Source organism: Halichoerus grypus, chromosome 11 (genome assembly GCF_964656455.1).
Source record: "Halichoerus grypus chromosome 11, mHalGry1.hap1.1, whole genome shotgun sequence".
Taxonomy (NCBI): Eukaryota; Metazoa; Chordata; class Mammalia; order Carnivora; family Phocidae; genus Halichoerus; species Halichoerus grypus.
In genome coordinates, this window is record NC_135722.1 from 61,717,578 (window position 1) to 61,739,911 (window position 22,334).

At 36.8% G+C, this 22,334-nt stretch overlaps 1 protein-coding gene across 3 annotated transcripts in view; it reads right to left on the reverse strand.

The window, feature by feature from the left end:
• Positions 1-148: 148 nt before the first annotated feature.
• Positions 149-22,334, reverse strand: part of CCDC90B (coiled-coil domain containing 90B) — a 37,807-nt gene continuing 15,621 nt past the window's right edge. Inside the window, exons 4-10 of one of the 3 annotated variants that reach the window (XM_078058608.1) lie at positions 15,389-15,490; positions 14,696-14,737; positions 14,529-14,600; positions 14,377-14,430; positions 12,965-13,079; positions 11,115-11,175; positions 1,039-9,799 (exon numbers count right to left, since the gene is read on the reverse strand). In XM_078058608.1, coding sequence (XP_077914734.1) covers positions 9,712-9,799; positions 11,115-11,175; positions 12,965-13,079; positions 14,377-14,430; positions 14,529-14,600; positions 14,696-14,737; positions 15,389-15,490 — 534 coding nt within the window. In that variant the 3' untranslated portion in view covers positions 1,039-9,711. Of the gene's footprint in view, positions 633-1,038; positions 9,800-11,114; positions 11,176-12,964; positions 13,080-14,376; positions 14,431-14,528; positions 14,601-14,695; positions 14,738-15,388; positions 15,491-22,334 lie in introns of those variants that run through there. The other 2 variants (XM_036099721.2, XM_036099722.2) reach the window with 2 other exon arrangements.

A 22,334-nucleotide genomic window follows, 5' to 3' on the forward strand; every position in this document is an offset into this window, starting at 1 on the left:
TCAGAGCCCAAGACATACCAACTTGAAGATTTCATACCAAGTGTCCTACAGTTGCACTAGGGCACACATTATTTTAAAGTTCAATGTTTTAATTCACTACCAAGAAACCCAATCTCCATATATGGTAAGTTGCCTTTAAAATCCAAACTTTGTTAAAACGAGATTTTATTTTCTATGAAAAGGTAACTGTGCAGTAGTTACCAGGGAAGCTGAATACAATTACAAGTATGTAGGCTTGGGAATAGTTTTTAAATTTGCAGCAGACATTACGAAATACATTTGTTCAAGCAAACACAAGAAAACTCTGGATTGGTTTCTATCAACTATGAAAAGGATAAAGACGAAAAAAGCCTCTATCTCAAATCAATCAGGTTTTGAATGACAGCTTTTCAACATAATAAAGACACACACAAAACACAAACTCAAAGCACATCTTCCCATTTTAAAATATTTTTTAGTCCATATGTACTCTGAATAACCTTGTATTGAGTATCTGCCACAACTTCCATGTTCAGAATAAATGTATCCTGGCGTAGTGTTCTAAGTCCACAGCAGCATAATATAGTAGTTTCTCTACTATTTCCAAATTCTGTAAAATCCCAATGCTATTGCCAGGCAAGTAAACACTGAGGCTGTGAAAAGAAGATAACATTTTATGGGTCACACATTTGATATTATTTTGCAGAGACAGACATAATAATGTCATCTTCAAATTAAATGAAGAGCAAAAAACAAAGGAAGTCCAACCAATTTTCTACCTTAGGTGTTTTATTCCCAGAAAATTACGCTAAGGATAAAGTATATCTTTTAGGGCAGGATAAATACCAATTCTTAAAGGCTTCCTGTATTTTAAACCAGAACAAGGATGACAGTTTACAAATTATGTCAGTTAGAATCTATAAACAGTGCTTCAAGTCATTAACATTAGTATTAACAATGACTACTTTAAATGATTATGCAATCTAATTTTAGATCTTAAGTGGGAAAACCTTCTTACCAAAATTAAAAAATGATGTAATAAAATGGACATCCATATCATCCAAGAGAAGAAAACTTTAATTGCCTTTTCAGTACATTTAAAAACAATTTCATGATTATAAAAAATTTATACATGAAATTTTAACGAAGATCCTCTAAAAAATCACAGGTAGAAGAAAAGGCTTTTAAAGTAGTTAATGTTCCACCTACTCTTTGCTAGATTCTGGACAGAAAACATTTTTGTTCTCCTTTAAGAAATTAAATCTGGTGAGGCTTTCAGGGACTCCCTAGTTTCTAGTTTGTTTAAGTAGCCTTGACTTTTAAAATAGAGACCCAGAACTGAATGGCGAACTTTTATGACTAAAGATTCAAGAAACAGCCTTTCATAGTAAAGCTACTGTAATTTAAACATATAACTCTACACATTATCCCATTTGATCCTAATAACTAACTGAAATTTGGTTAATGACAAGGTCATTTCCTTAATTTTTTTTTCATTTCCTTAATTTTAAGAAATGGGATTAGGCCTAAGACACACAGGGAGGCTGGATATTTGAGAAAGAGTAACCCTTAAGTTTCTTGTCAATTATACATTCTGGTCAATTATACATTCATCCATTGGATCCTATACTCTTTACCATGTTCCACAGCAGTGTGCTGAGCAATTATATACATTACCTTATTTAACCACAATTAAAACCATATAAGATTGGTGATATTATCCCATTGCAGAGATAAGGCAACCAGCCCAAAGTTATAAATTGCTGGCAAGTGGTGGAACAAGGACTCAACATTATGTGTACTTGAGTCCAGAGTTACTGTTTAAAAACCATTCTGTTCATCTTACTTACCTCTAGCCACTTGAGGGATTCAATTTAATTTGTCATTTCTTGAAGCCACAGAGTGCTGTGTAGGTGATTATATTCTCTGCTAACCCAAACAGCTGATAAATTTTCTTAGACTACCAAATGAACACTTAAATTATTGAGGAAGGAGGCATTTCATTCCTTTTTAGAATATACAACACAATGGTTACTGTATTGAAGTTTCTGTTGTGAGTGGTTACTATGTCTCACTGGTGTTATTTTGCTACCCAAATTGCTTTCACCTTTGCTATTTATCTTCTGTGGCCTGTGAAGGACACATCCCTACATAGGATGCTCAGGTGAGTGTGTATCTGGTACCTCTTAAGTACTCTGTAATGTTAGATTGTCTTCTTACTTGTCTGTTTAGAACAGAATATGCCGCATTACCTATATCGATCACCTGGAGCGGCCATTATCTTAGAGCTCTTCTCTCCTTGGCAACAGTGATCTGGGTCAAAGGGTGGTGTTTGACTCAAAAATGGGCCATTCAGACGTGTTCCCAGGGCTGTTCTGAATTGGAAATAAGGAAAGGGGTAATTTTTCTTGGTTGGTGAAACTCGAATGATAGGAATCTGGAAGCTACAAGTAGCCATGTTTCCAATGGAGTTGGAGAAAGATGGCATAAGAGAATGAGGCAGATACTCAGAGACAAGATACAGAGTAAACTGTGATTCCAATTATCCCTGAGGTCAAGCTATACCTATGCCCTTCCATAATTCAATATGTAAACTAACACATTTTCTTTTTATGCCTAAGCTAGTTCAAGTTGGATGTATGATCACTGCAAGTAAGAGTCTTGTATGTATGATAATGCTGGGAAACCAAATAACCAAACTGATTACAATTTATAATTTTATAAGGGTTTCTTCTCTAAGGAAATCCAAGATCTTGAATGCTGGGGCTTTATTAGTATCTTTTTTCATTTTTTCCCCCTCTGCTCTTGATTAAATTCAGTATGTGAATAAGTGAAATATTATTGTTTTATTGGCAACATCTCAGGTATTCTACACGCAGTGGATCCACTCATGATGTTACCTTTCCACGAAGAGTATGGAATTTTAATTTCCTAAAAGGCTTAACAATAACAGCAGCAATAACAGATTTGAAGGATAAGGTAGAAGAAAGAAAATGCCTTCAGAATGGCTGGTTGCAAATCCTCAAGTGAAAAAAGGAAAGGAAGGTAACTCAGAAAAAGTATTTTGTAAACAATGACATGTTTCTTTTGTCACTGCCATTAAGTCTATTCAAGTCTCCCTTACATTCAGCCACTACTGAAAGAAAGCTTTCTGGAGATCACCACCATCTTCAAACCGAGGGTGAAAGGGACTTTAACTAAGATACCTATCTAGGTAAACACTCTTAGAGGAAGCTGAGTAGAATCGGAAGCTCCTCCTAACCTAGGTTGCTCTGAGATCTATTCTGAAAGTGGGAATGAACACTGCAAACTGGGCAATTTTGTAATTTCCCGTGAGCATCACCAGTGAACTGAAGATCTCTAGTTAGAGACTTTGCTAGTTGTTTTCAAAACTTACTTTAGCCTTAGAACTCTTTTTCAAATGAATCTTCAACAGAAGCTCAGTATTTTAAAAAGAGAAAATATTTTAAAAGATTCAAGGTGAAGAAAGGAAAGGAGGTATGTATCAGCTGAGAGCTGGGGGCTCCACCTTCACTCATAGAGGCTGCCCAGAAAACCACTGATGGTATAAATCAGTTTTATTTTGGACAACAATTCAGTAATATAAGCCATTTTAAATGTGCGTATCTTTTGGACCCCCAATTTTAGATGGTCCTAAACAATTATATAGAACTACTAGCATAAGGGCAGAAAGATATGTGTGTGTGCGCGCGCACATGTGCGTGTCACACACATGGCTGTTGGGTACAATATCATTTATAATAATGAGAAATTGGGAGCAGAATGTTTGCCAACAGAGGTCTGGAGAAATAAATCATGGCATTTTCATATAATGGAATACTTTCTAGTAAAAACATACATATGTATTGATATGTAAAGATACTCAAAACATTTGGTTAAATTTGAAAAAGCTGTAGTCTGTACAATACAATCTAGTTATTATTTTTAATAATCCGCAATATTTATATACAGAAGAAAAAGCCTATAAAGAGATATACTCTAATAGTAAAACACATTACTTTTTATAAAAAGAAAGAGAAAAGTACTACAAAAGTAGGGCACTCTTCTCATTCCTTCGGGCCCTGTAACTGTGTCAGTCACATGGTACTTGAGAAGCTCAGTATGTGACAATCTAATTTTTGGGTCTCTAATATTTGTACTCAGCTGGATTCAAAGTATAGGGTAATTTTCCCCCTATGCTTGCTATGGTTTTTGCCTCTGTTTTAGTGATCTTTCTCTGTAAGTCCACTCTGTAAGTCCTTATGGAAAAACATAGGAATAAAAGTAAAATTTTCATTTTTTTGCATTGTGGAATAACCAGTTTATCTTTGCATCACTTTGTACTTGTTTTTATGTATTTCTTTGATATCCATATGCTTTTTCCTATTAGTAGGTTGCAGAGTCACCAGTTAAACTTACATCTTAAACTTACTGCCTGTTAATCTTCTATTCTTCCAGCACGTCAAGTGATAAAGGAAATGTGTTCTAGCTCTTTTTTTTCTTTTGTGCTCCATGGTTACCCTGGGAGATAGGAGCTAACAGGTCTCAATATCAAATGACAGCAATTACTTTCTCTGAAAAACACAATGTTAAAACCACAGGCCCCAAATGGTGTCACTGAGGCCAAGTCCCCAGACTGGGGCTTAATATCTGATTGTAGTTTAAACAGTGTGGTTTTAACCAGTCAGTCAGGAATTTTGTGGATCAGCGAGGAGTCTGCCACATGAGTCCTCTCCATCCCCCACAAGAAGATGAAGTGATCTGCATAAGACTTCCTGCTCTTCCACTAAGGGAAAGTGACTGCTTGGAACAATCCTTTTGCTAATAACCTACTTGCCCAGCTCTCCTTTTCACCTTTCTTTTTTTTTTTTTTTAAGTTTTATTTAAGTAATCTCTATACCCAATATGAGGCTCAAACTCATGACCCCAAGATCAAAAGTCACATGCTCTCTCAACTGAGCCATCCAGCCAGGTGCCCCAAAACCTTACATTTTGGACAACTCCTGGGAGCTCCCCTCTACTGGCTAAATGAGATGCTGCCCAGTTCATGAATGATTTAATAAAGCCAATTAGATCTTCAAGTTTACTAGGTTTGTTTTTTTAACAGATTTGGTGGCAGCGGTGAGATCTGACGCAAACATCTATTGGCTTTTGGGGACAATGAGAAACACAGGTGTGGCACCCCGCAAATGCGGAGTGTTCACTTTCTTGTCATTTGAGGGCCTTTGGCAAGTCAGTTTCAGCTCTGCTTTTTGGGTTCAAGCCACCCATCTAATTGGCTTTCCAGTCCAGGGTTAATGAATCAGTCTAGACTAACAAAGAAGGCTCTGATGGACTTTAGCCCTTGGTTCAGTCTACAATTCCACATTGGAATCCTTCCCCCAGTTACTGGGGTTTACTGGTTTAGTCCTTTCCTCATTTCTAGTCCATAGTCCCTGAATGAAGTCTGCTTGAGTTCAGTTTGGGAACTGCTGGTGGTGTGCATGGCCTTCTCTTGGACAGTCTGCAGTGACATATTTTGGTTATTGCTGGTGTGTTGAGGCACATGTTTGTCTTGTTTTGTGTAAATAAAGGCCTTTAAGTTTTCACAAGCAAAATAAGACATCACAGTGTTTCGACTCCCCTAAGTTTAAAGGATTTATACCAGGATGCTTTTCTGATTCAGGATTCACTCCTTTTGGCCAATCCCTATTTCCCTGTTTAGGGATAAATATATAAATGAGACTATGATTAAGAACTTCTCCTTAATTCTTAAATTATTACAAAATTTGCTGCTAAAAAAAATAGCAGCCCAACAAAGATCCTTAGATTCTGTAGCCAAAGTTGTCCTTGATAATAGAATAGCTCTTGATTATTTTTTCGCTGAGCAAAGCGGTGTCTATGCTCTGGTGACCACCTGCTATGCCTAGAGCAACTTTTCTGGGGAAGCTGAAACTCAGTTACGAAAGATCAAAGAACAGGTTGCTTGGCTTAAAAAGATGATTCCTTCCAGAGTCTCTGACTTGTTTGATTTTGACTGGTGCTAATGGACCTTCCTCCCCTCTCTATCCCCAGGATCCATAACCCGTCTCCTTAGCTCAGGATGTCATGTAAGCTTCATGTTGCCTGTTGGGATTTCATGTCTGTGGATTCCCCATGTCCATATGAAACCAAATTTGATTTTCTCCTGTTAATGTGTCATGTCAATTTGATTCTTGATCCAGCTAGAAGAACCCTGAAGGGCAGAGGACATTCTTTCTTCCTGACAGTTGGCATAAACAGCAGGATGCTTTAAAATCACTGGATACCACTCTCCCCCGGCACTGCTGCAGCAGAGAGATCCTTGGGAAATCTGACATATAGCCAGCAGAGGGTAAGATTTCTTATCATGTGTATCTCCTGGAATCTCTATGGAATCTGAGTCAAGAGCAAGAGTGGTGAGAACCCTTTTTCTAAATGAAGATGAGTGGGAGAAAATATTTGTGGAACTAGTTCCTTGTGCTTAATGACTGTTGGTAAATTAAGTAGAGTACTCCTTGGTTATGGATCCATTTCATCCCAGGGACTGTCTGTCTTTGTTTTCCTGTGTCTTTTATGTCATTTGTCATACATGAGGTAAAGGCTGTTGCTAAGGGACATCTTGGAAGCCACAAAATTGGTGGGCACAGGTTTGTCACTTAAAAGCCAGTAGAGTGCTTGCCACCTAGCTCAAAGACTCCCATGCTAAGATAAGTTGGTCCTGGACAGCTTAGATTGACACAGGTCACTTGCCAACTTCCAGAAAACTTCTGTGCAACAACGTAGACTGTAAAACACACAATCCATAGCATAAGCCTCCCAGGTATTAGTGTTGTTCCAAGAGACCCCCAAGGCTTAGCTACAAGAAAAACTGGATGGTTTTTTCCCTTTTGTCTTATTCTAGGTCTTCAGAGCTTGGCTTTGTGACCACTGAGAATATTCTTTTTGGTCTCCACTATCCAGAGGGTACACCTTGGTGGCCAGTTGAATAGATGGGTTCTGACCCTGTCTAGCTATGCCCCTCTCAGCAGAGTTTCTTATGAGAGGTCCCAGGCCATAGGGACCTTTGTTGTTAGTGCTGGAAAGTCCCATTCCTAAGTGGCACCTGCCTGGTGTCAAAGATTAGTGGTTTTGTAACAGGAGTCTCACATTTTTGTGGGAGATCAGAGACACGGTTTTCATTGCATTATCCTTAATACCTGTGCAATGAAGGCCTTTGTTTCCTTAGATTAATTTTGGGAGTAAACTTTCGGATCACGGGAGCTACATTATCTCCACCCTTCTCTGGATGCCTCTTGTGGCTTTGGTTAAGCCATTAAAGGCTTATTGATTTGAGTTAATACTGATAGATCTTATTTGTCAATGCCTAGACAATGGATCCTTTAAATTGGCTATATATATATATATTTAATTTTATTATGTTAATCACCATACATTACATCACATCATTAGTTTTTGATGTAGTGTTCCATGATCCATTGTTTGCATAGAACACCCCGTACTCCATTCAATACGTGCCCTCTTTAATACCCATCACCAGGCCAACCCATCCCCCCACCCCTCTAGAACCCTCAGTTTGCTTCTCAGAGTCCATAGTCCCTCATGGTTTGTCTCCCCCTCCAATTTTCCCTTCCTACTATCTTTTTTTTTAAACATATAATGTATTATTTGTTTCAGAGGTACAGGTTTAAAAGTATCTATTTTATAGAGAGCTCTCAATTGTATTAGTATAATGGCTAGCCTTAGGGACTCCCCTGACAAGATGAAGAGAAATCAGACTTCAGACAAAAATCAATGTCCATATCCAACATAAATGTCCCTTCTTAAAATCCAGCCTCATCTGTTTTCATTCCCATTTCCCTTCAGGATTGCACAGAGAACTCTGGCCTAATCTCTAGGTTAAAAGTATACATGTTGCTCATATAAATGCTGAAAGCCAGAAATGTTAACCAAAGCACCCAAGACTGGCAGTAAGGCTCTCTTTGCTCCTATCTTCCAGGGCTCTGGAATCAGGCTCTGCCAGCTTCAGGCATTCCTATGCAATGTCCTTTAGAAGTAGATCCTAGACCACCTGCCACAAAAGAAATTGTGTTCCCCAGACAGCAGAAAATCTTTTAAATTGTAAAGGCCTTTTACCTCTACTTTCAGACGATCCTACCAAATTTAGACTATTCACAGTCCCCCTTCGGAGACGAACAATGACCAAAATTTCTCCTAGACCCTCCTACAAATGGTTTGTGAAATGCCAATACTCAGGGGCTAACAGAAAAGCCAAGGGTGAACTGTATACCCAGTAAAAAGGCTTTTGTTAAAGTGCTTCAGAAAGATTTTACAAAGGCATAAAGTTTCTGATTAAAATTTTAGTTAAAAATCTGATATAAAGCAAATTTAGTTAAAAAAACAGGCCAAGCCCCTGAAATCCAATTTTGTGGGAATTAGTAACAACTGTCTTTGTCTTACAAATCTCTATAAAACCAGAAATGCAACTCCAGAAACAAATCTAAGCCCACCTATGCCTCTCACAATGTCTATAGATATTTTAAAAGATCAGGATATTGGTACAAAATTGTCCTGCACTTAAGAAAAAATGCCAAATCTTAAATAGCAATCTGTTTTGCATTCTTTCACTGTCCCTTAAAATTCTTAGGTCTTTAAAATGTAAACACAGCCCACAACTGCCTGTGACTGAAAATTAAAACGGCAAACTTCTAAAAGGGTTCTTGTGCCCAGACTCGAGCACCTTTGATAACAAGCAGATATGTTCTATCTCCACCTTAATAATCTCTCCATACCTTTGGGATGTAAATTTTCCACCCCCATCATCTCTAGGATTAAAGAGCCCTTGTTTGAAATACGAATGTTAGGGAGAAGTTTTTCATGGAGGGGTGGGGGGGGGAGTATTTGGAAATCAGGCCTTTAATGTCCTCTAGACAAGTATGAATAAAAACAAAAGTTATAAAGACAAGTGCTTGTAAGGACTGGGTGGTCCAAAACTCAGAAAGCTAGAGACTAACTTTAGTATTGTTGGTTAAAGACACGTCTACTATGCATGTGTTTACTAAGAGTTAAATATGTTCATGTTATCTCTTTTGCAAAACTTACCAGAAAATAAACTTGGGACAGTGGTTGACTTTATTGCCTCATGAAGTTTTATGGGTGGTCTGAACATAATTCTTAAGAACAAGTAAATAAACATAAAAAAAGGTTTCTTTGTTTGTTTGTAGTGTAAACTTTTAAATGTCTTCCAAGATCTTTGGTAACCTTGAAACTTTAATGTTCTGCTAAGTTAAATATCGAATTAAGATAAATTCATTAAATTATCTATTTTTGTCTTATAGAGAAATTAAAGATAAATTTGGATGTTAGAAAATGTTTTGTGCTTTGCTATGAAGCACATGTTTCTAAAAATTATGAACAGTTCACAATTGTTTACTACATAGTTTTCACTAGAAACTAGTTTCTAAGAGTTAAGGATTCTAATAAATGTAATTACAACTAGAAATAAGGGAAACAACACTATATGCAGGGAAAGTATGAGGAATACAAACTGTGCACTAAAACTGCAGTATGCAACCAATGTTGGCCTTATCTGACTTGATGTCTCAAGTGACCTCAAGGAGAAATCAAACAGGTAGAAACAGAAGATCAGTTAAGCAGAGGCATGCAAGCAATATTTTCAAATAATTAGATATGAGAGAAACATAATGTATTAAGATGACCTACAGGTCTTTGTGGTTACGAAAGGGAGGGAGTATATGTGCTTGTGAGCAGTTCTGACCAGTTCTTCAGAGCAGTATGAAAGACTGTCTCCCAGGCTTTAGTCCTTGGTAAGACAAAAAAAGCATTTACTAACCTATTTTGAGGTTGGTTTTCTTTCAGTTGACAAAATACAGTTTTGCTGAACAAAAAGATAATAATTTTGTCCTAAAGTGAGGGTGGTTATTTAAAGAGAGAAAACTTAGGACAAAACCTGAATGTAAAAAATAAAGCTGTAGAAGGTTTATGAACAATAATTTTAGAAAAGAATAGGATGAATTTAAGTAAATAATTTTCTTGAACTACTGGTCTGCTCTTAATAAGAAATTGTAAACAAAGCTTTTCTTTACCTTTATAAAGTCATCTGCCGAGAAAACAAGGATTCTTTGGCTATCTTTGAGGACTTAAGAAAACTGAGTCTTAATATTAAAAGAGCTAAATTTTGCTCACAAGGATGTAACCATTTCTATTTGCCTTTGAAATCTTCTATTGTCACTTTGGTTAAATAATTAAATGCTATTTCATAATAATTAATCAAATGTTCAAACCTTTTAAATATTTTTTTAATATACTTCCAAAAATCAAACCCTAAAATTTTTGGATCATATTCTAACGTTTAAGATTTTGTGAAAATTTGGTATAGTAAACTGCAGTGGAAGCACTGTCAAAGTGACACTAAACCCTCTTAGATTGTGTTTGTATAGACATGTTAATAAAGTAAGTGAAACTCCTAAAAATCTGGTATCTTGGTATGTTACCTTGAAGTGTTGTATAATACAGAAAAAACAACTGAATTATCAACTGCATTGTAATGAATTCTAATCAGATCTATAACCACAGTCATCTTTAAGTTACTGTTTTACTCTGATGCTAATGCAAATGTCTTCAGTGAGACTCATGTAAAGAACTCTGAGTACAAATTTCCAATAATCTTAAGATCATAAAACTGAACCAGGTAAGAATTTCTGAACTAGTAAAAAAACCAGATTTAGGCAAAACAAGAATAAATCGGACTGAATGAACTGAGAATTATTTTTATGACTTTGAAACACTGCTGACTTTTTTAAGTGTTTTGTTTTTCCAGATTGTTTCTTAAGCTAACTGATTCACAGCAATTTAAAACATTTATCTTTTTCTCCCTATCTGATCCCTCCAGCATTCAGAAACCCAGTGAGTATTCTATTTTCATGGAAGTTTACTTAATTTAAATAAGAATCTATTCTCCTCATAACAGGACACAATGGGAAAATTGGTTATATGATCAAGGCTTTGACCGGAATGTCCTATTTTAGACATAGATTTACACAGACTCAGATATTACCAGACAGCTTTAAGGACTTTATGGAGCCTATAAAGCTTCCTTGGAAATAACTATTGCTTACAGAGTTCCCAGCAGCTTTACCAGGTGAGTAAAGAAGATCATTTGCTGGCCAATGCAGGAACCTAGAGAAAAGAAGAATTCACCCAAATCTATAGGTACTGCAGGTGAAGTCTGATGGCAAGTAGTTGAGAGGCTACTGAAAATTTAATCTGGAGATTTCTTATGAATAGTTACAGGAAAGCAGGTTTAAAGAGCCTATATGGTCAACTGCTATTCTTGCTGCACTTATGTAAATTAATCAGGCCAAGTTTTTTTAAAACCAAACTTATTTTGTAAACTAGCATCAATTTGGTTATCTTTGGTGGAAATGGTGATTACAGAAAAGAAAAACACACCCCTGTGTATTAGATTTTAATACTGCTCATCAAAAACTAGACTAGATCCAGATTACCTCTAGTTTTCTCCAATGACTAGCTACAACTCTTTAAACTCGTATTTTCAATTTTTCTCCTACCTTTCTGACTTGGAATCATTTGAGAACTAAAACTGCCCTTTTCCCTGAAGCCCTGCAAACCAAATAAAAACAACTTGAGGTAACCTTCAGAAAAATCACACTACCTCACATCTAGACAACCTGTATGCCTGTTGTTCTAGGGGCCACTTGAAAGATCAGAGACATGTGGACTATGAACCAGGAAAATCTGTCAGACTGTCATTGCCTGCTCCCACTCCAGCTGAAGATGCGTCCAGCCTGACATCTACAAGTCATGGCTAGCTACCCTCAGAACTCAGAACACCTGATTAGTATTTAATTAAATCACAGGCCTAACTTTGAGAATATACCTGCATCATGGCCTCCTGAAATGAGATTATAACTGAGCTGATCTATTGCCCGTACTAAAAGACTGGTTCAACAAGATGGAACAATCTACCAGGGCTCAACTTTAAATGTGTGAAACTTCAAGTGCCAAGGGCAGGTTGCCCTAAGATAGGCCACTTTGCCCGTGAATGTTACTTTGACTTAAAAGCAGTCAAAACCCAGCAGATTTAGGAAAAGCTCCTTACCTCCTCATCAACTGCCTAAGTTTACATTTACAGAAAGGACAGCCTATACAGAGCTATTAACTGAGATTCCTCTTTACCTAAGACGCTTATTTGTGTAACAGCAACCTTTATTTTCCAAACATCTCCTCTCACCTTCCTGCCAATGGCTGTCCTTCCCTTTATATCCCCCGACCCCCTACCCCCCCAATCCTTTGCTCAGGATGTCATATAAGCCTCACATTGCCTGAATGTCTTTGGAATTTCACGTCTGTTTTCTCCTGTTAATCTGTCTCATGTCAATTTCTTAGACCAGCTAGAAGGGCAAAGGACATTCTGCCTCCCTGATAATGACAGAGAAAAGAACAAAATAGTGGGAACTGAGAGCAGCACTAATGCCTTAAATTTTGATCACATTTTTCAGTTAAGCTGAGATTGATCAAATGGGGCAATATTGTTAAACCACAGGCCCCAAATGGCATCACTCAGGCTTATTCTGCAAACCAGGGCTTAATACCTACATTAACTGCAGTTTCAAACTTTCCCAGAAATGTAGTCTTAACTGAACAAACAGGGAATCTTCTGATTAGTGATAGTGGGTCTGCCACATGGGCCCTCTCCCTTCTCCCAGAGGGTAAAAGACCCCTTGTTTTTATCCTCATGGGAAAGTGACCTTGCCTGCAACAATCCTTTTCTTTTGCTAGTAACTTTCTTGCCCCACCTTCCTTCCTATAATGTACAATGCATCGAGCTTCCATTCCCTCTACGTGCTAGATAAGAGGCTGCCCAAATTGTTTAAAAAAGCCAATTAGATCTTCAGCTTTACTACACTGAATTTTGTTTTTTTAACGAGATAGCGAATTACCTTACCTGCAAGGTAACGAATTGTCTCAAGCTTGTTAGACTCCATCAGTGTTTTCAAAGAAGCAATTTCAGTGTCAATTTTATTACTGGTCTCGGAAATAATACTTCTGGTTTTGGTATCCTGCAGTAAATAAGAATGAGACAAATTCTGTCCCTATGTATTATGGACAAAACATTCACATTAGAAACCCTTACTTAACTTTGTATTGCAAGGGTCTTAATTGGGGAAACAGTAAAAGCACAGTGACAGAAAAAACATGAACATTACAAACGGACAAAAAGAATATTCAATTTTTGATATTTGGAGATTTTGGGTACATTCTACTAAAAGCCTCATAGTAAAAAATTTGAGACCTAAAATATATGATAATAAACTAAGAAGGTAAACTAGGAAGGAAAGGAAAAAGTTTTAGTCCTAGAACTACAAACACTTTGTGTATAAAATCCTTAGGACATCACAGTTAAAACTTTTGCACAATTTAAAGAAAAAACTCACCCAGATTTATAATGTGAACTGGCAGCAGTATTAAAGGGAATGGTAGAAATGCTTTTGTTGTGTAACACCAGGGAGAGAGATAAGATGGTATATGGAGCTTAGAAATAAGCTCTGGAGAATTTGATTTCCTTGCTTATCTCTTTTGTCTGGCCAAGAAAAGAACAGAATAGAATACCTGGAAAGACAAATGAGACCTTCCCTTCTATTTAATAATTAAGAAAGAGTGATGTCTCGGGGCACCTGGGTGGCACAAACTGCCGACTCTTGGTTTTGGCTCAGGTTGTGATCTCAGGGTCATGAAACTGAGCGCTGCCTATGGCTCTGAGCTCAGCACAGAGTCTGCTTAAGACAGTCTCCCTCCCTCTCCTCGTGTTCTTTCTAAAATAAATAAAAACAACAGCAAAAAAGAGTGATGTCTCTTCTGTTAGAACGTAGACCAAATGGCTTTTAACTTGTAGGCTGAGTCAAAAAGCTGGGTTTTACTCAAGCTACAGAGATTAAACATGGATTACAATTTAGGATTAGGAGAAGGTAAACAGTTGTAGAGTATGGAGTTCAGAATCCAGGGTCACATTCTGGCTCGACCACTTATTAGCTATGTGACTTTAACTTCCCTGTGTCTCATTTTCCAAATTGGTAAAATGGGACTAAAGAGGGCCTACTTCAGAGGCTGATAAGGAGAATTAACAGAAGTAAAGCAAGTAAAACAGTATCTGATACATAATAAGCATTCAATAAATATTTACTGTTAGTATCTGCCTTCATTTAAATGCTAATTGTGAATCCTTGCTTTCAAAAAATAGTTCCTTTGTATATACAAATAATTTAGTTACAAAATATGTTACGTGGATTCTGACAGAAATCACAGTTCAGGTATAGGGCATGAGAGCGGTATAAAAGACATTTTTACATACTAGTTTACCTTGCTGGTAAATTCTGTGGTTGCTTCCATAAGTTTCTTTTCTTGATCTGTAAACTAAAGGATATGATGAATCAAGAGGTTAAAAAAAAAAAGACCAGAAGGAATAATAAAGGAATTAAGTTACCAAGAAAACACATTTAGAAGCACATTACCATATCAGTTACTCTGCTTCTTTCTAGGTTGATGTCCAGTTTATTATCTGCTCTGATTTGACTTGTTTCATTCTTTAAAGAAAATCAAAATATTAAAAAAGAAATCTCATAATGTTTGTTCTGAAATTAGTAAAATATTCTAAAGTGAGAAAAGTACTTAAACTTACTTTCAGTTGCTGCTTAACTTGTTCCAATTCAGTTTTCATTTTCTAGGTATAAAAAAATCACATGCAATTGCCATTATACCAAACACAACAAATCTGAAACCCTGCATTAGCAAAAACTGGACGATCTCTACACATTTCTAATTAACCATTAACTAAAACTACACAAAAAAGGAAAGTAGTATTTCATCATATTCAAAAAATTCTTATGAATTTTACAAATACAAAAAAAGTATTTGTTCTACTTACTTTATTTTTAAACCATGACTGATATTCTAAATTTAAAAATATTTAAGCTAGCGATCAAAATTCCAACTGAAGTACAGAAAGTTTTCTAATTTTAACTGACAAAAGTTAGCACAGAATCATATAAAATGGAAAATATCACATTACTTTAAATTCTGAGAACATTATATTGAGCTATATGAGAAATTTTATATAATAAATACAGAGCTCAAAGATTTTCCCTTCCATGTGACTTTTACATGTGTAAGGTACAACCCTTAATCTTTGGTCAAGAAACCATAATTTATATATAGAAACATTAGTTATGGTTAAACATGTAGTATACTTTGATCTAAAACCTTGATAATTATTGATTGACCACATAAAATCATTATTTGGTCCTATTCGTCACCAAGTGGAATACATGTGAAGTCAGTTATTTTATTAGTAATAAACCGAAACTTGTATCACCTGATTCTCTGCTCTCAGATTTGCAAATTCACTTTTTTCTAGGATGACCATGTCTTTCCTGATGGAGTCCAAATGAGACATTAGTTGTTGTACTGTTATTTCCTGGAAAGCAAAATTAAAATAGCCTAGTGATATAGAATGCCATCACCTTATACAGAATTGTTTTCATGGAATGTAAAATAATCTGTTGTTATGCTATAAGGTATAATGTTTCTTGGCTAACTAAACAAAACCAAGCCATGTGAAAACCATATATCAAAATGAAAAGGAGGTTCCAGTCCAAGGTTGCCACACAGGAGGACCCTGAACTCACCTCCTCCATGGACACACCAAATCTACACCTATTTATAAAGCACTTCCTCCTGAAGAACAACACAGAGCTAACCAAACAGCTTCTGCACAGCAAAAGATGTATCACATACAAAAAGGCAAGACAGAGACACAGTCATGAAGGGAACCCCCAATCCCGACACTGAGAGCCACGGTGGGAGTTATAGTACTGAATGACCATGAGCAGATCTGTCTGCCCTGGGATACAGAAAAAACAATGAGGCTTCAAAGGGTAACTAGAATATAAAAGATCCTGCCCCAGAACTCTGCCAAACAGTACAGGAACTCAGCAGGTATTTTCTGCTTCAGAGGGGGTGGTGAACATCACTGTTTATCTTCCCCGTCCACCTTGAGAGCACAGACGCGAGCAGACACCATAGCTAGCCTACCACCTCAGCAAGCACTAGGCCCCTGGCCCAAACCAACACAGTGTCTTGAAGGTGGCCCCAGCGGAGACCACACCAGAACACCCACGGTCAGTGTTCACAACAGCTGACTCGCCAAGGTGGCACATGTGCAAAGCACCCCAGAATAACCCAGGCCCCCACCACTTCACCTCCAGATAACTTGCCAGGATACCCCCAGTTAAGAGCATCCCAGGACTTTCCAAATTAGCTCACACCCAACCAGGGTGCCACCTGCACGAAGGGTCTTGGGAACCCCTGGCCCAGGCTCACTTAAACTTAAGCTGTCCTGCCAGGGCACTAGCTCCATGAAGAGCCCCAAGCTGCCTAGAATGAAACCTCTTCAGCTTCAGCTGTCTTACCAGGCAAGAACCCTGGGACTGCCTCCAGACAATACCCACTACAGCACCAGCTCTCTGGCCAGGGTGCAATCTACATGGAGAGCTGTGAGACTGTCCAGGCCTGTACCTGGCCTGTACCTGCTTTGGTTCTGTACATCCCACCAAAATGGCCCTAACACGAGGTGCCCCAGGATCTAAGCCTCCGACATCCACACATTCAGAAAGCCAGCCAAAGTCACCAGGCACACATCCTCCACAGGGGATGACTACACAATATCACTCTACTTTGGAAAAGTAGCTGTTGCATGTAATTCACAGAAACAAAGTAAAGCAAGAGGAGGAGACAAAGGAGTCTGCTTCAGACAAAACCAAAACCTCGGAAACAGGACTAAATAGAATGGAAATAAGAAATATGCTTGATAAATAGTTCAAAATTATGGACATAAAGATGCCCACTGGATTGGACATTGGGGTTGATAAACTCAGTAAGAACTTGAACAAAGAGACAGAAAATTAAAAAGAACCAATCAGAGTTGAAGAACACAATAAATGAAATGAAAGATGAACTAAAGGGAATCAACAGATTAGAGGACAGAAAAGAAGAGATTAGCAATATGAAAAAGAGGGCAATGGAAAGAACCCAAGCTGAACAGTAAAAAGGAAAAAAAAAAAAAGGGATAGGTTAAGGGATCTCTTGGACAACATCAAGCAAAAAAAATTTGCATTATAGGGGTCCCAAAAGAAGAAAAGGAAGAGGGGGGCAGATAAGTTATTTGAAGACACAATAGATGAAAACCTCCCTCACTTAGGGAAGGAAACAGACCTCCAGGTTCAAGAAGTGCAGAGGAGTACTAAAGATGAACCCAAGGAAGTCCACACCACAAATAGTAATTAAAATGTCAAAGATAAAAGGGAGAAGTTTAAAACCAGAAAGAGAGAAAACAATGAGTTATATACAAAGGAAATCCAAGACTATCAGCTGATTTCCCTGCAGAAACTATATAGACCAGAAGGGAAGAGTATGATATATTAAAAGTGCTTAAGGTTGTAAAAGCCTACAACCTGAATCCTCTACCCAGCAAGGTTATCATTAGGCATTGTTCAGTTTTCCAGACAAAATTTTTAAAAGTTCATCACCTTTAGAGGCCTTATAAAAAATACAAAATGATTTCTTTGAGGGGAAAAGAAGAGGTCAAATTAGAAGAAAATTATGAAATGAAAAACTTTCATGAGTAAAAGCAAACAAAGTAAAGGTAGTACAGCAAACACTTAAAAAGTGAGTTTGAAGATTAAAGATAGAGGTAGTAAAGTCAATTATATTTAAAAATCAGTTAAGGGGATTCACAAACTAAAAAGATATAAAATATGACAACATATACATAAAATGTGGAGGGGGTAGATAAAAATGGGTTTCTTTTAGAATGTGTTTGAACTTAAGTAACCATCAACTTAATATAGACAGCTAAGTACTTAGGATGTCATATATGAACCTTATGGCAACCACAAACCTAAAACCTGCAAGAAATACACAAAAACTAAAGAGAAAGAAAGCTAAGCAAAACACTAAAGAAAGTCATCAATCACAAGGAATGAGAGCAAGAGACCAAGAAAGGAATGGAGAAGAACTACAAAAGCAACAAAATGGCAAAAAGAACATATACATCAATAATTAAATGAAATGGTCTAAGTGTTCCAATCAAAAGACACAGAGCGACAGATTGGATAAAAAAAGACCCATCTACGTGCAGTGTACGAGAGACTCACCTTAGTACTAAAGAAACATACAGACTAAAAGTGAAGGGATGGAAAAAGATACCCTATGCAAACTGATGGCGGGGGGTGCAGCAAGCCAGAGTAGCAGTAATTAAATCAATAAAAATAGACTTTAAAACAAAGACTAACAGACAAACAAGGGCATTACATGATAATAAAGGGATATATCCAACAAGAGGATATCACAATTATAAATATCTATGCACCCAACACTGGAGCACCTAATAATGCATAAAGCAAATATTAATAGATAAAGGGAGAAATAGTAATACGATCCTGAGAGACTTTAATACCCCACTTACAACAACGAATAGATCATACAGAAAAAAATAAATAAGGAAACAGTAGTCTTTCAACCAACATATTAGACCAGATGGACATACCCCCAAACAACAGATTATACATTCTTTTCAAGGGAACACATAACAACATTCTCCAGAACAGGTCACATGTGAGGCCACAAAACAAGTCTCACTAAATTTAGTAAAACTGAATTCATAGTAATCTTTTCCAACTGCAACAGTATGAAACTAGAAATAAATCGCAAGAATAAAAGTGGAAGAAACAAACACATGGAAGTTAACAACATGCTATGAAACAACCAATGGGTCAATAAAGAAATCAAAGAGGAAATAAAAAAATACATGGAGACAAATGAAAATGAAACACAATGGTTCAAAATCTTTGGGACACAGTGAAAGCAGTTCTCAGGAGATACATAGTGAAACAAGCCTACCTCAAGAAACAAAAAAAATTTCGAATAAATAATCTAACCCTACGTGTAAAGAAACTAGAAAAAGGAACAGAATAAACCTAAAATTGGTAGAAGGAAGAAAATAATAAAGATGAGAGTAGAAATAAATGAAATAGACACTAAAAAACCAATAGAAATAGAATAATGAAACCCAGAGCCGGTTCTTTGAAAAGATAAACAAAAGTGATAAACTTTTAGCCAGACTCATCAAGAAAAAAGGGAGGAAGACACAAATAAAATAAAAAACGAAAGAGGGTAAGTAACAACTGACACCACAGAAATACAAAAGATTAGAACAGAATACTACAAAACTACATGCCAGCGAAGGGGACAACCAGGAAGAAATACATAAATGTCTAGAAATATATAAACTTTCAAAACTGAATCAGGAAGAAATAGAAAATCTGAACAGACCAATTACTAGTAATGAAATTGAACTGATAATCAAAAAACCCCCAACAAACAAAAGTCCAGGACCAGAAAGATTCACAGTGAATTCTACCAAACATTTAAGCAAAAGTTAACACCTCTTCTCAAAATATTCCAAAAAATAGGACAGAAAACTTCCAAATCCATTCTATGAGGCCGGCATTACCCTGATACCAAAACCACCCGTCAAAAACACTACAAAAAAAAAAAGAAAACAGGCCCGTATCTACGATAAACACAGATGCAAAATTCTCAAAAGATATTAGCAAACTGAATTCAACAATACATTAAGAGGATCATTTACCATGATCAAGTTTGCTTTATTCCTGGGATGCAAGGATGGTTCAGTATTCACAAACCTATCAATGTGGTACATCACATTAACAAGAGGAAGGATAAAAACCATATGATCATCTTAACAGATGCAAAGAAAAGCATATGACAAAATATAGCATCCATTCATGATAAAAACTCTCAACAATGTGGGTGTAGAGGGAACATACCTCAACATAATAAAAGCCATGTATGACAAACCCACAGCTAACGTGATACTCAATGGTGAATAATGGAGAGCTTTTCCTTTAAAATCAGGAACAAGATGAAGATGTCCACTCTCACCAGTTTCATTCAACACAGTACTGGAAGTCCTAGCCACAGCTATCAGACAACAAAAAGAAAAGGCACAGAATTGGTGAGGAAGTACAACTGTCACTATCTGCAGATGACCTGAAACTATACAAAGAAAATCCTAAAACTATACACAGAAAACCTTAAGCCCCAAACTCCACAAAAAAAACCCTATTAGGAGTAATAAATGAATTCAGTAAAGTTGGAAGACAGAAAATTAACACCCAAAAATCAGCTGCATTTCTATATACTAGTAACAAAGTAGCAGAGAAATAAACAATTCTATTTACAATTGCACCAAAAAGAATAAAATACCTAGGACTAAACCAAGGAGGTGAAAAAACTGTACTCTGAAATCTTTAAGACACTGATGATAGAATCTGAAGATGGCACACAAAGAAGGAAAGATATTCCAGGCTCACGGACTGGAGAAATTCATATTGTTAAAATGTCCATACTACCCAAAGCAATCTACAAATTCAATGCAATCCCTATCAAAATACCAACTGCATCTTTCACAGAATTGGAACAAATAATCCTAAAATTGTATAGAATGACAAAGGACTTCAAATAGCGGTGGCAATCTTGAGAAAGAACAAAGCTGGAGGTGTCACAATTCCAGATTTCAAGATATACTATTAAGCTATTGTGATAAAAACAGCCTGGTACTGGCATAAAAACAGGCACACAGATCAATAGAGTAGAAAGCCCAAAAATAAACCCATGCTTATATGGTAAATTAATCTACAACAAAGAAGGGCAAGAATATACAATGGAAGAAAAGACAATCTGGTTAGGAAATTTTGGATCAGTGTCAATGAGTCTGCCACATGGGCACACTCCATCACCTAAGGAAAGATGAGGTTATCTGCATAAGACCCTTTGCTTTTCCCCTAAGGGACAATCCTTTTCTTCTGCTAATAACTTTCCTGCCCTACCCTCCTATAAAAACCTTCCATTTTGTACAACTCCTCAGAGCCACGCTGTACTTGCCAAATGAGCTACTGTCTGATTTATGAATCATTTAATAAAGCCAAGTAGATCTTTAAATTTACTTGGTTGAGGAGTGCCTGGCTGGCACAGTTGGTAGAATATGGAACTCTTGATCTTGGGGTCATGAGTTCAAGCCTCATATTGGGCATAGAGCTTACTTAAAAAAAAATTACTGGGTTGAATGGTGGCAGTCAGAGAAACCGAAGCAAACTTCTTCTGGCAGCATTCAAGGAGAACGAAAAACACAGACATGGTGCCCACAAACCCTTTGAGTTCACAGTCTTTCTTGTTTCTGAGGGCTGTGGTAATTTCCTCTTGTTTCTGAGCTCGACTCTCTCTTTTGGTTTTGGTGTTTTTCAGTTCAGCTCTTGACCTGATTGGCGTTCCTTTACAAGGCAGGTCAGCTTGAAATGGCAGATGGTTATGCTGGAGCCCAGTTGAGCGGGCAGAAGGGTCTTCCAGGAGCCAAGGCTTTCAGACCACAATTCCCCATGTGGAAAACCCCAGCAAGGTTCTATGGGAATTGCTGATGGTGTACACAGGGCCCTGTGGCCAGGACACAGTACTTCCAGTATATTCAGGTGCACATTTGTCTTGCTTTATGTAAATAAAGACTCTTGCGAGCACGTATCTAGGAGTCCAAAAAGCCACAAAAATTGGTGGACAGAAGTCGAGCATTTAGAGGCTGTTAGACTGTTTGCCACCTCAAGAAGGTGTCATACAAAAAATAATAGCTTTGGATAATGACTGACTTTTTCAAAGATTTAATGAAGTTTTTGTAAGTAATTTAAATATAATTATTAAGAACAAGTAAATAAAAATTTTAGGTAATCTTTTTAAATAGTCTCCCTAAATCTTTTTAGTAGTGTAAAACCTTAAAGTTTTGTTAAGTTAAATTTATTAAATATCTATATCATTTCCAAATAAGAGAAAATACTAAACCATTAATTACTAAACATAGGACAGAACTGGGATGTAGAAAAAATAATTACAGAAGGTTGAAAAAGGAATCATTAAAAAGGAATTTTAATCTGTAGTCACAAACTGGTTAAGATTAAAATAAATTTATTAAAAAAAGTTTCAATATGAAAAGTAAGCTGTTGCAAAATTAGAATTTAGTTTTCTATTAAAGGGACAACGTTTTCTTGGACTTTCGGTCTGTTTTTGATAAGATTGTAGAAGTTCTTTTCTCTTCTAAATATTAAATTTCATAATGATCTGTTATCTTATTTAGGCAAGTGCTTTAAAATCTTTTTTGATATTTTTGGGGCTCCTGAATGGCTCAGTCATTAAGC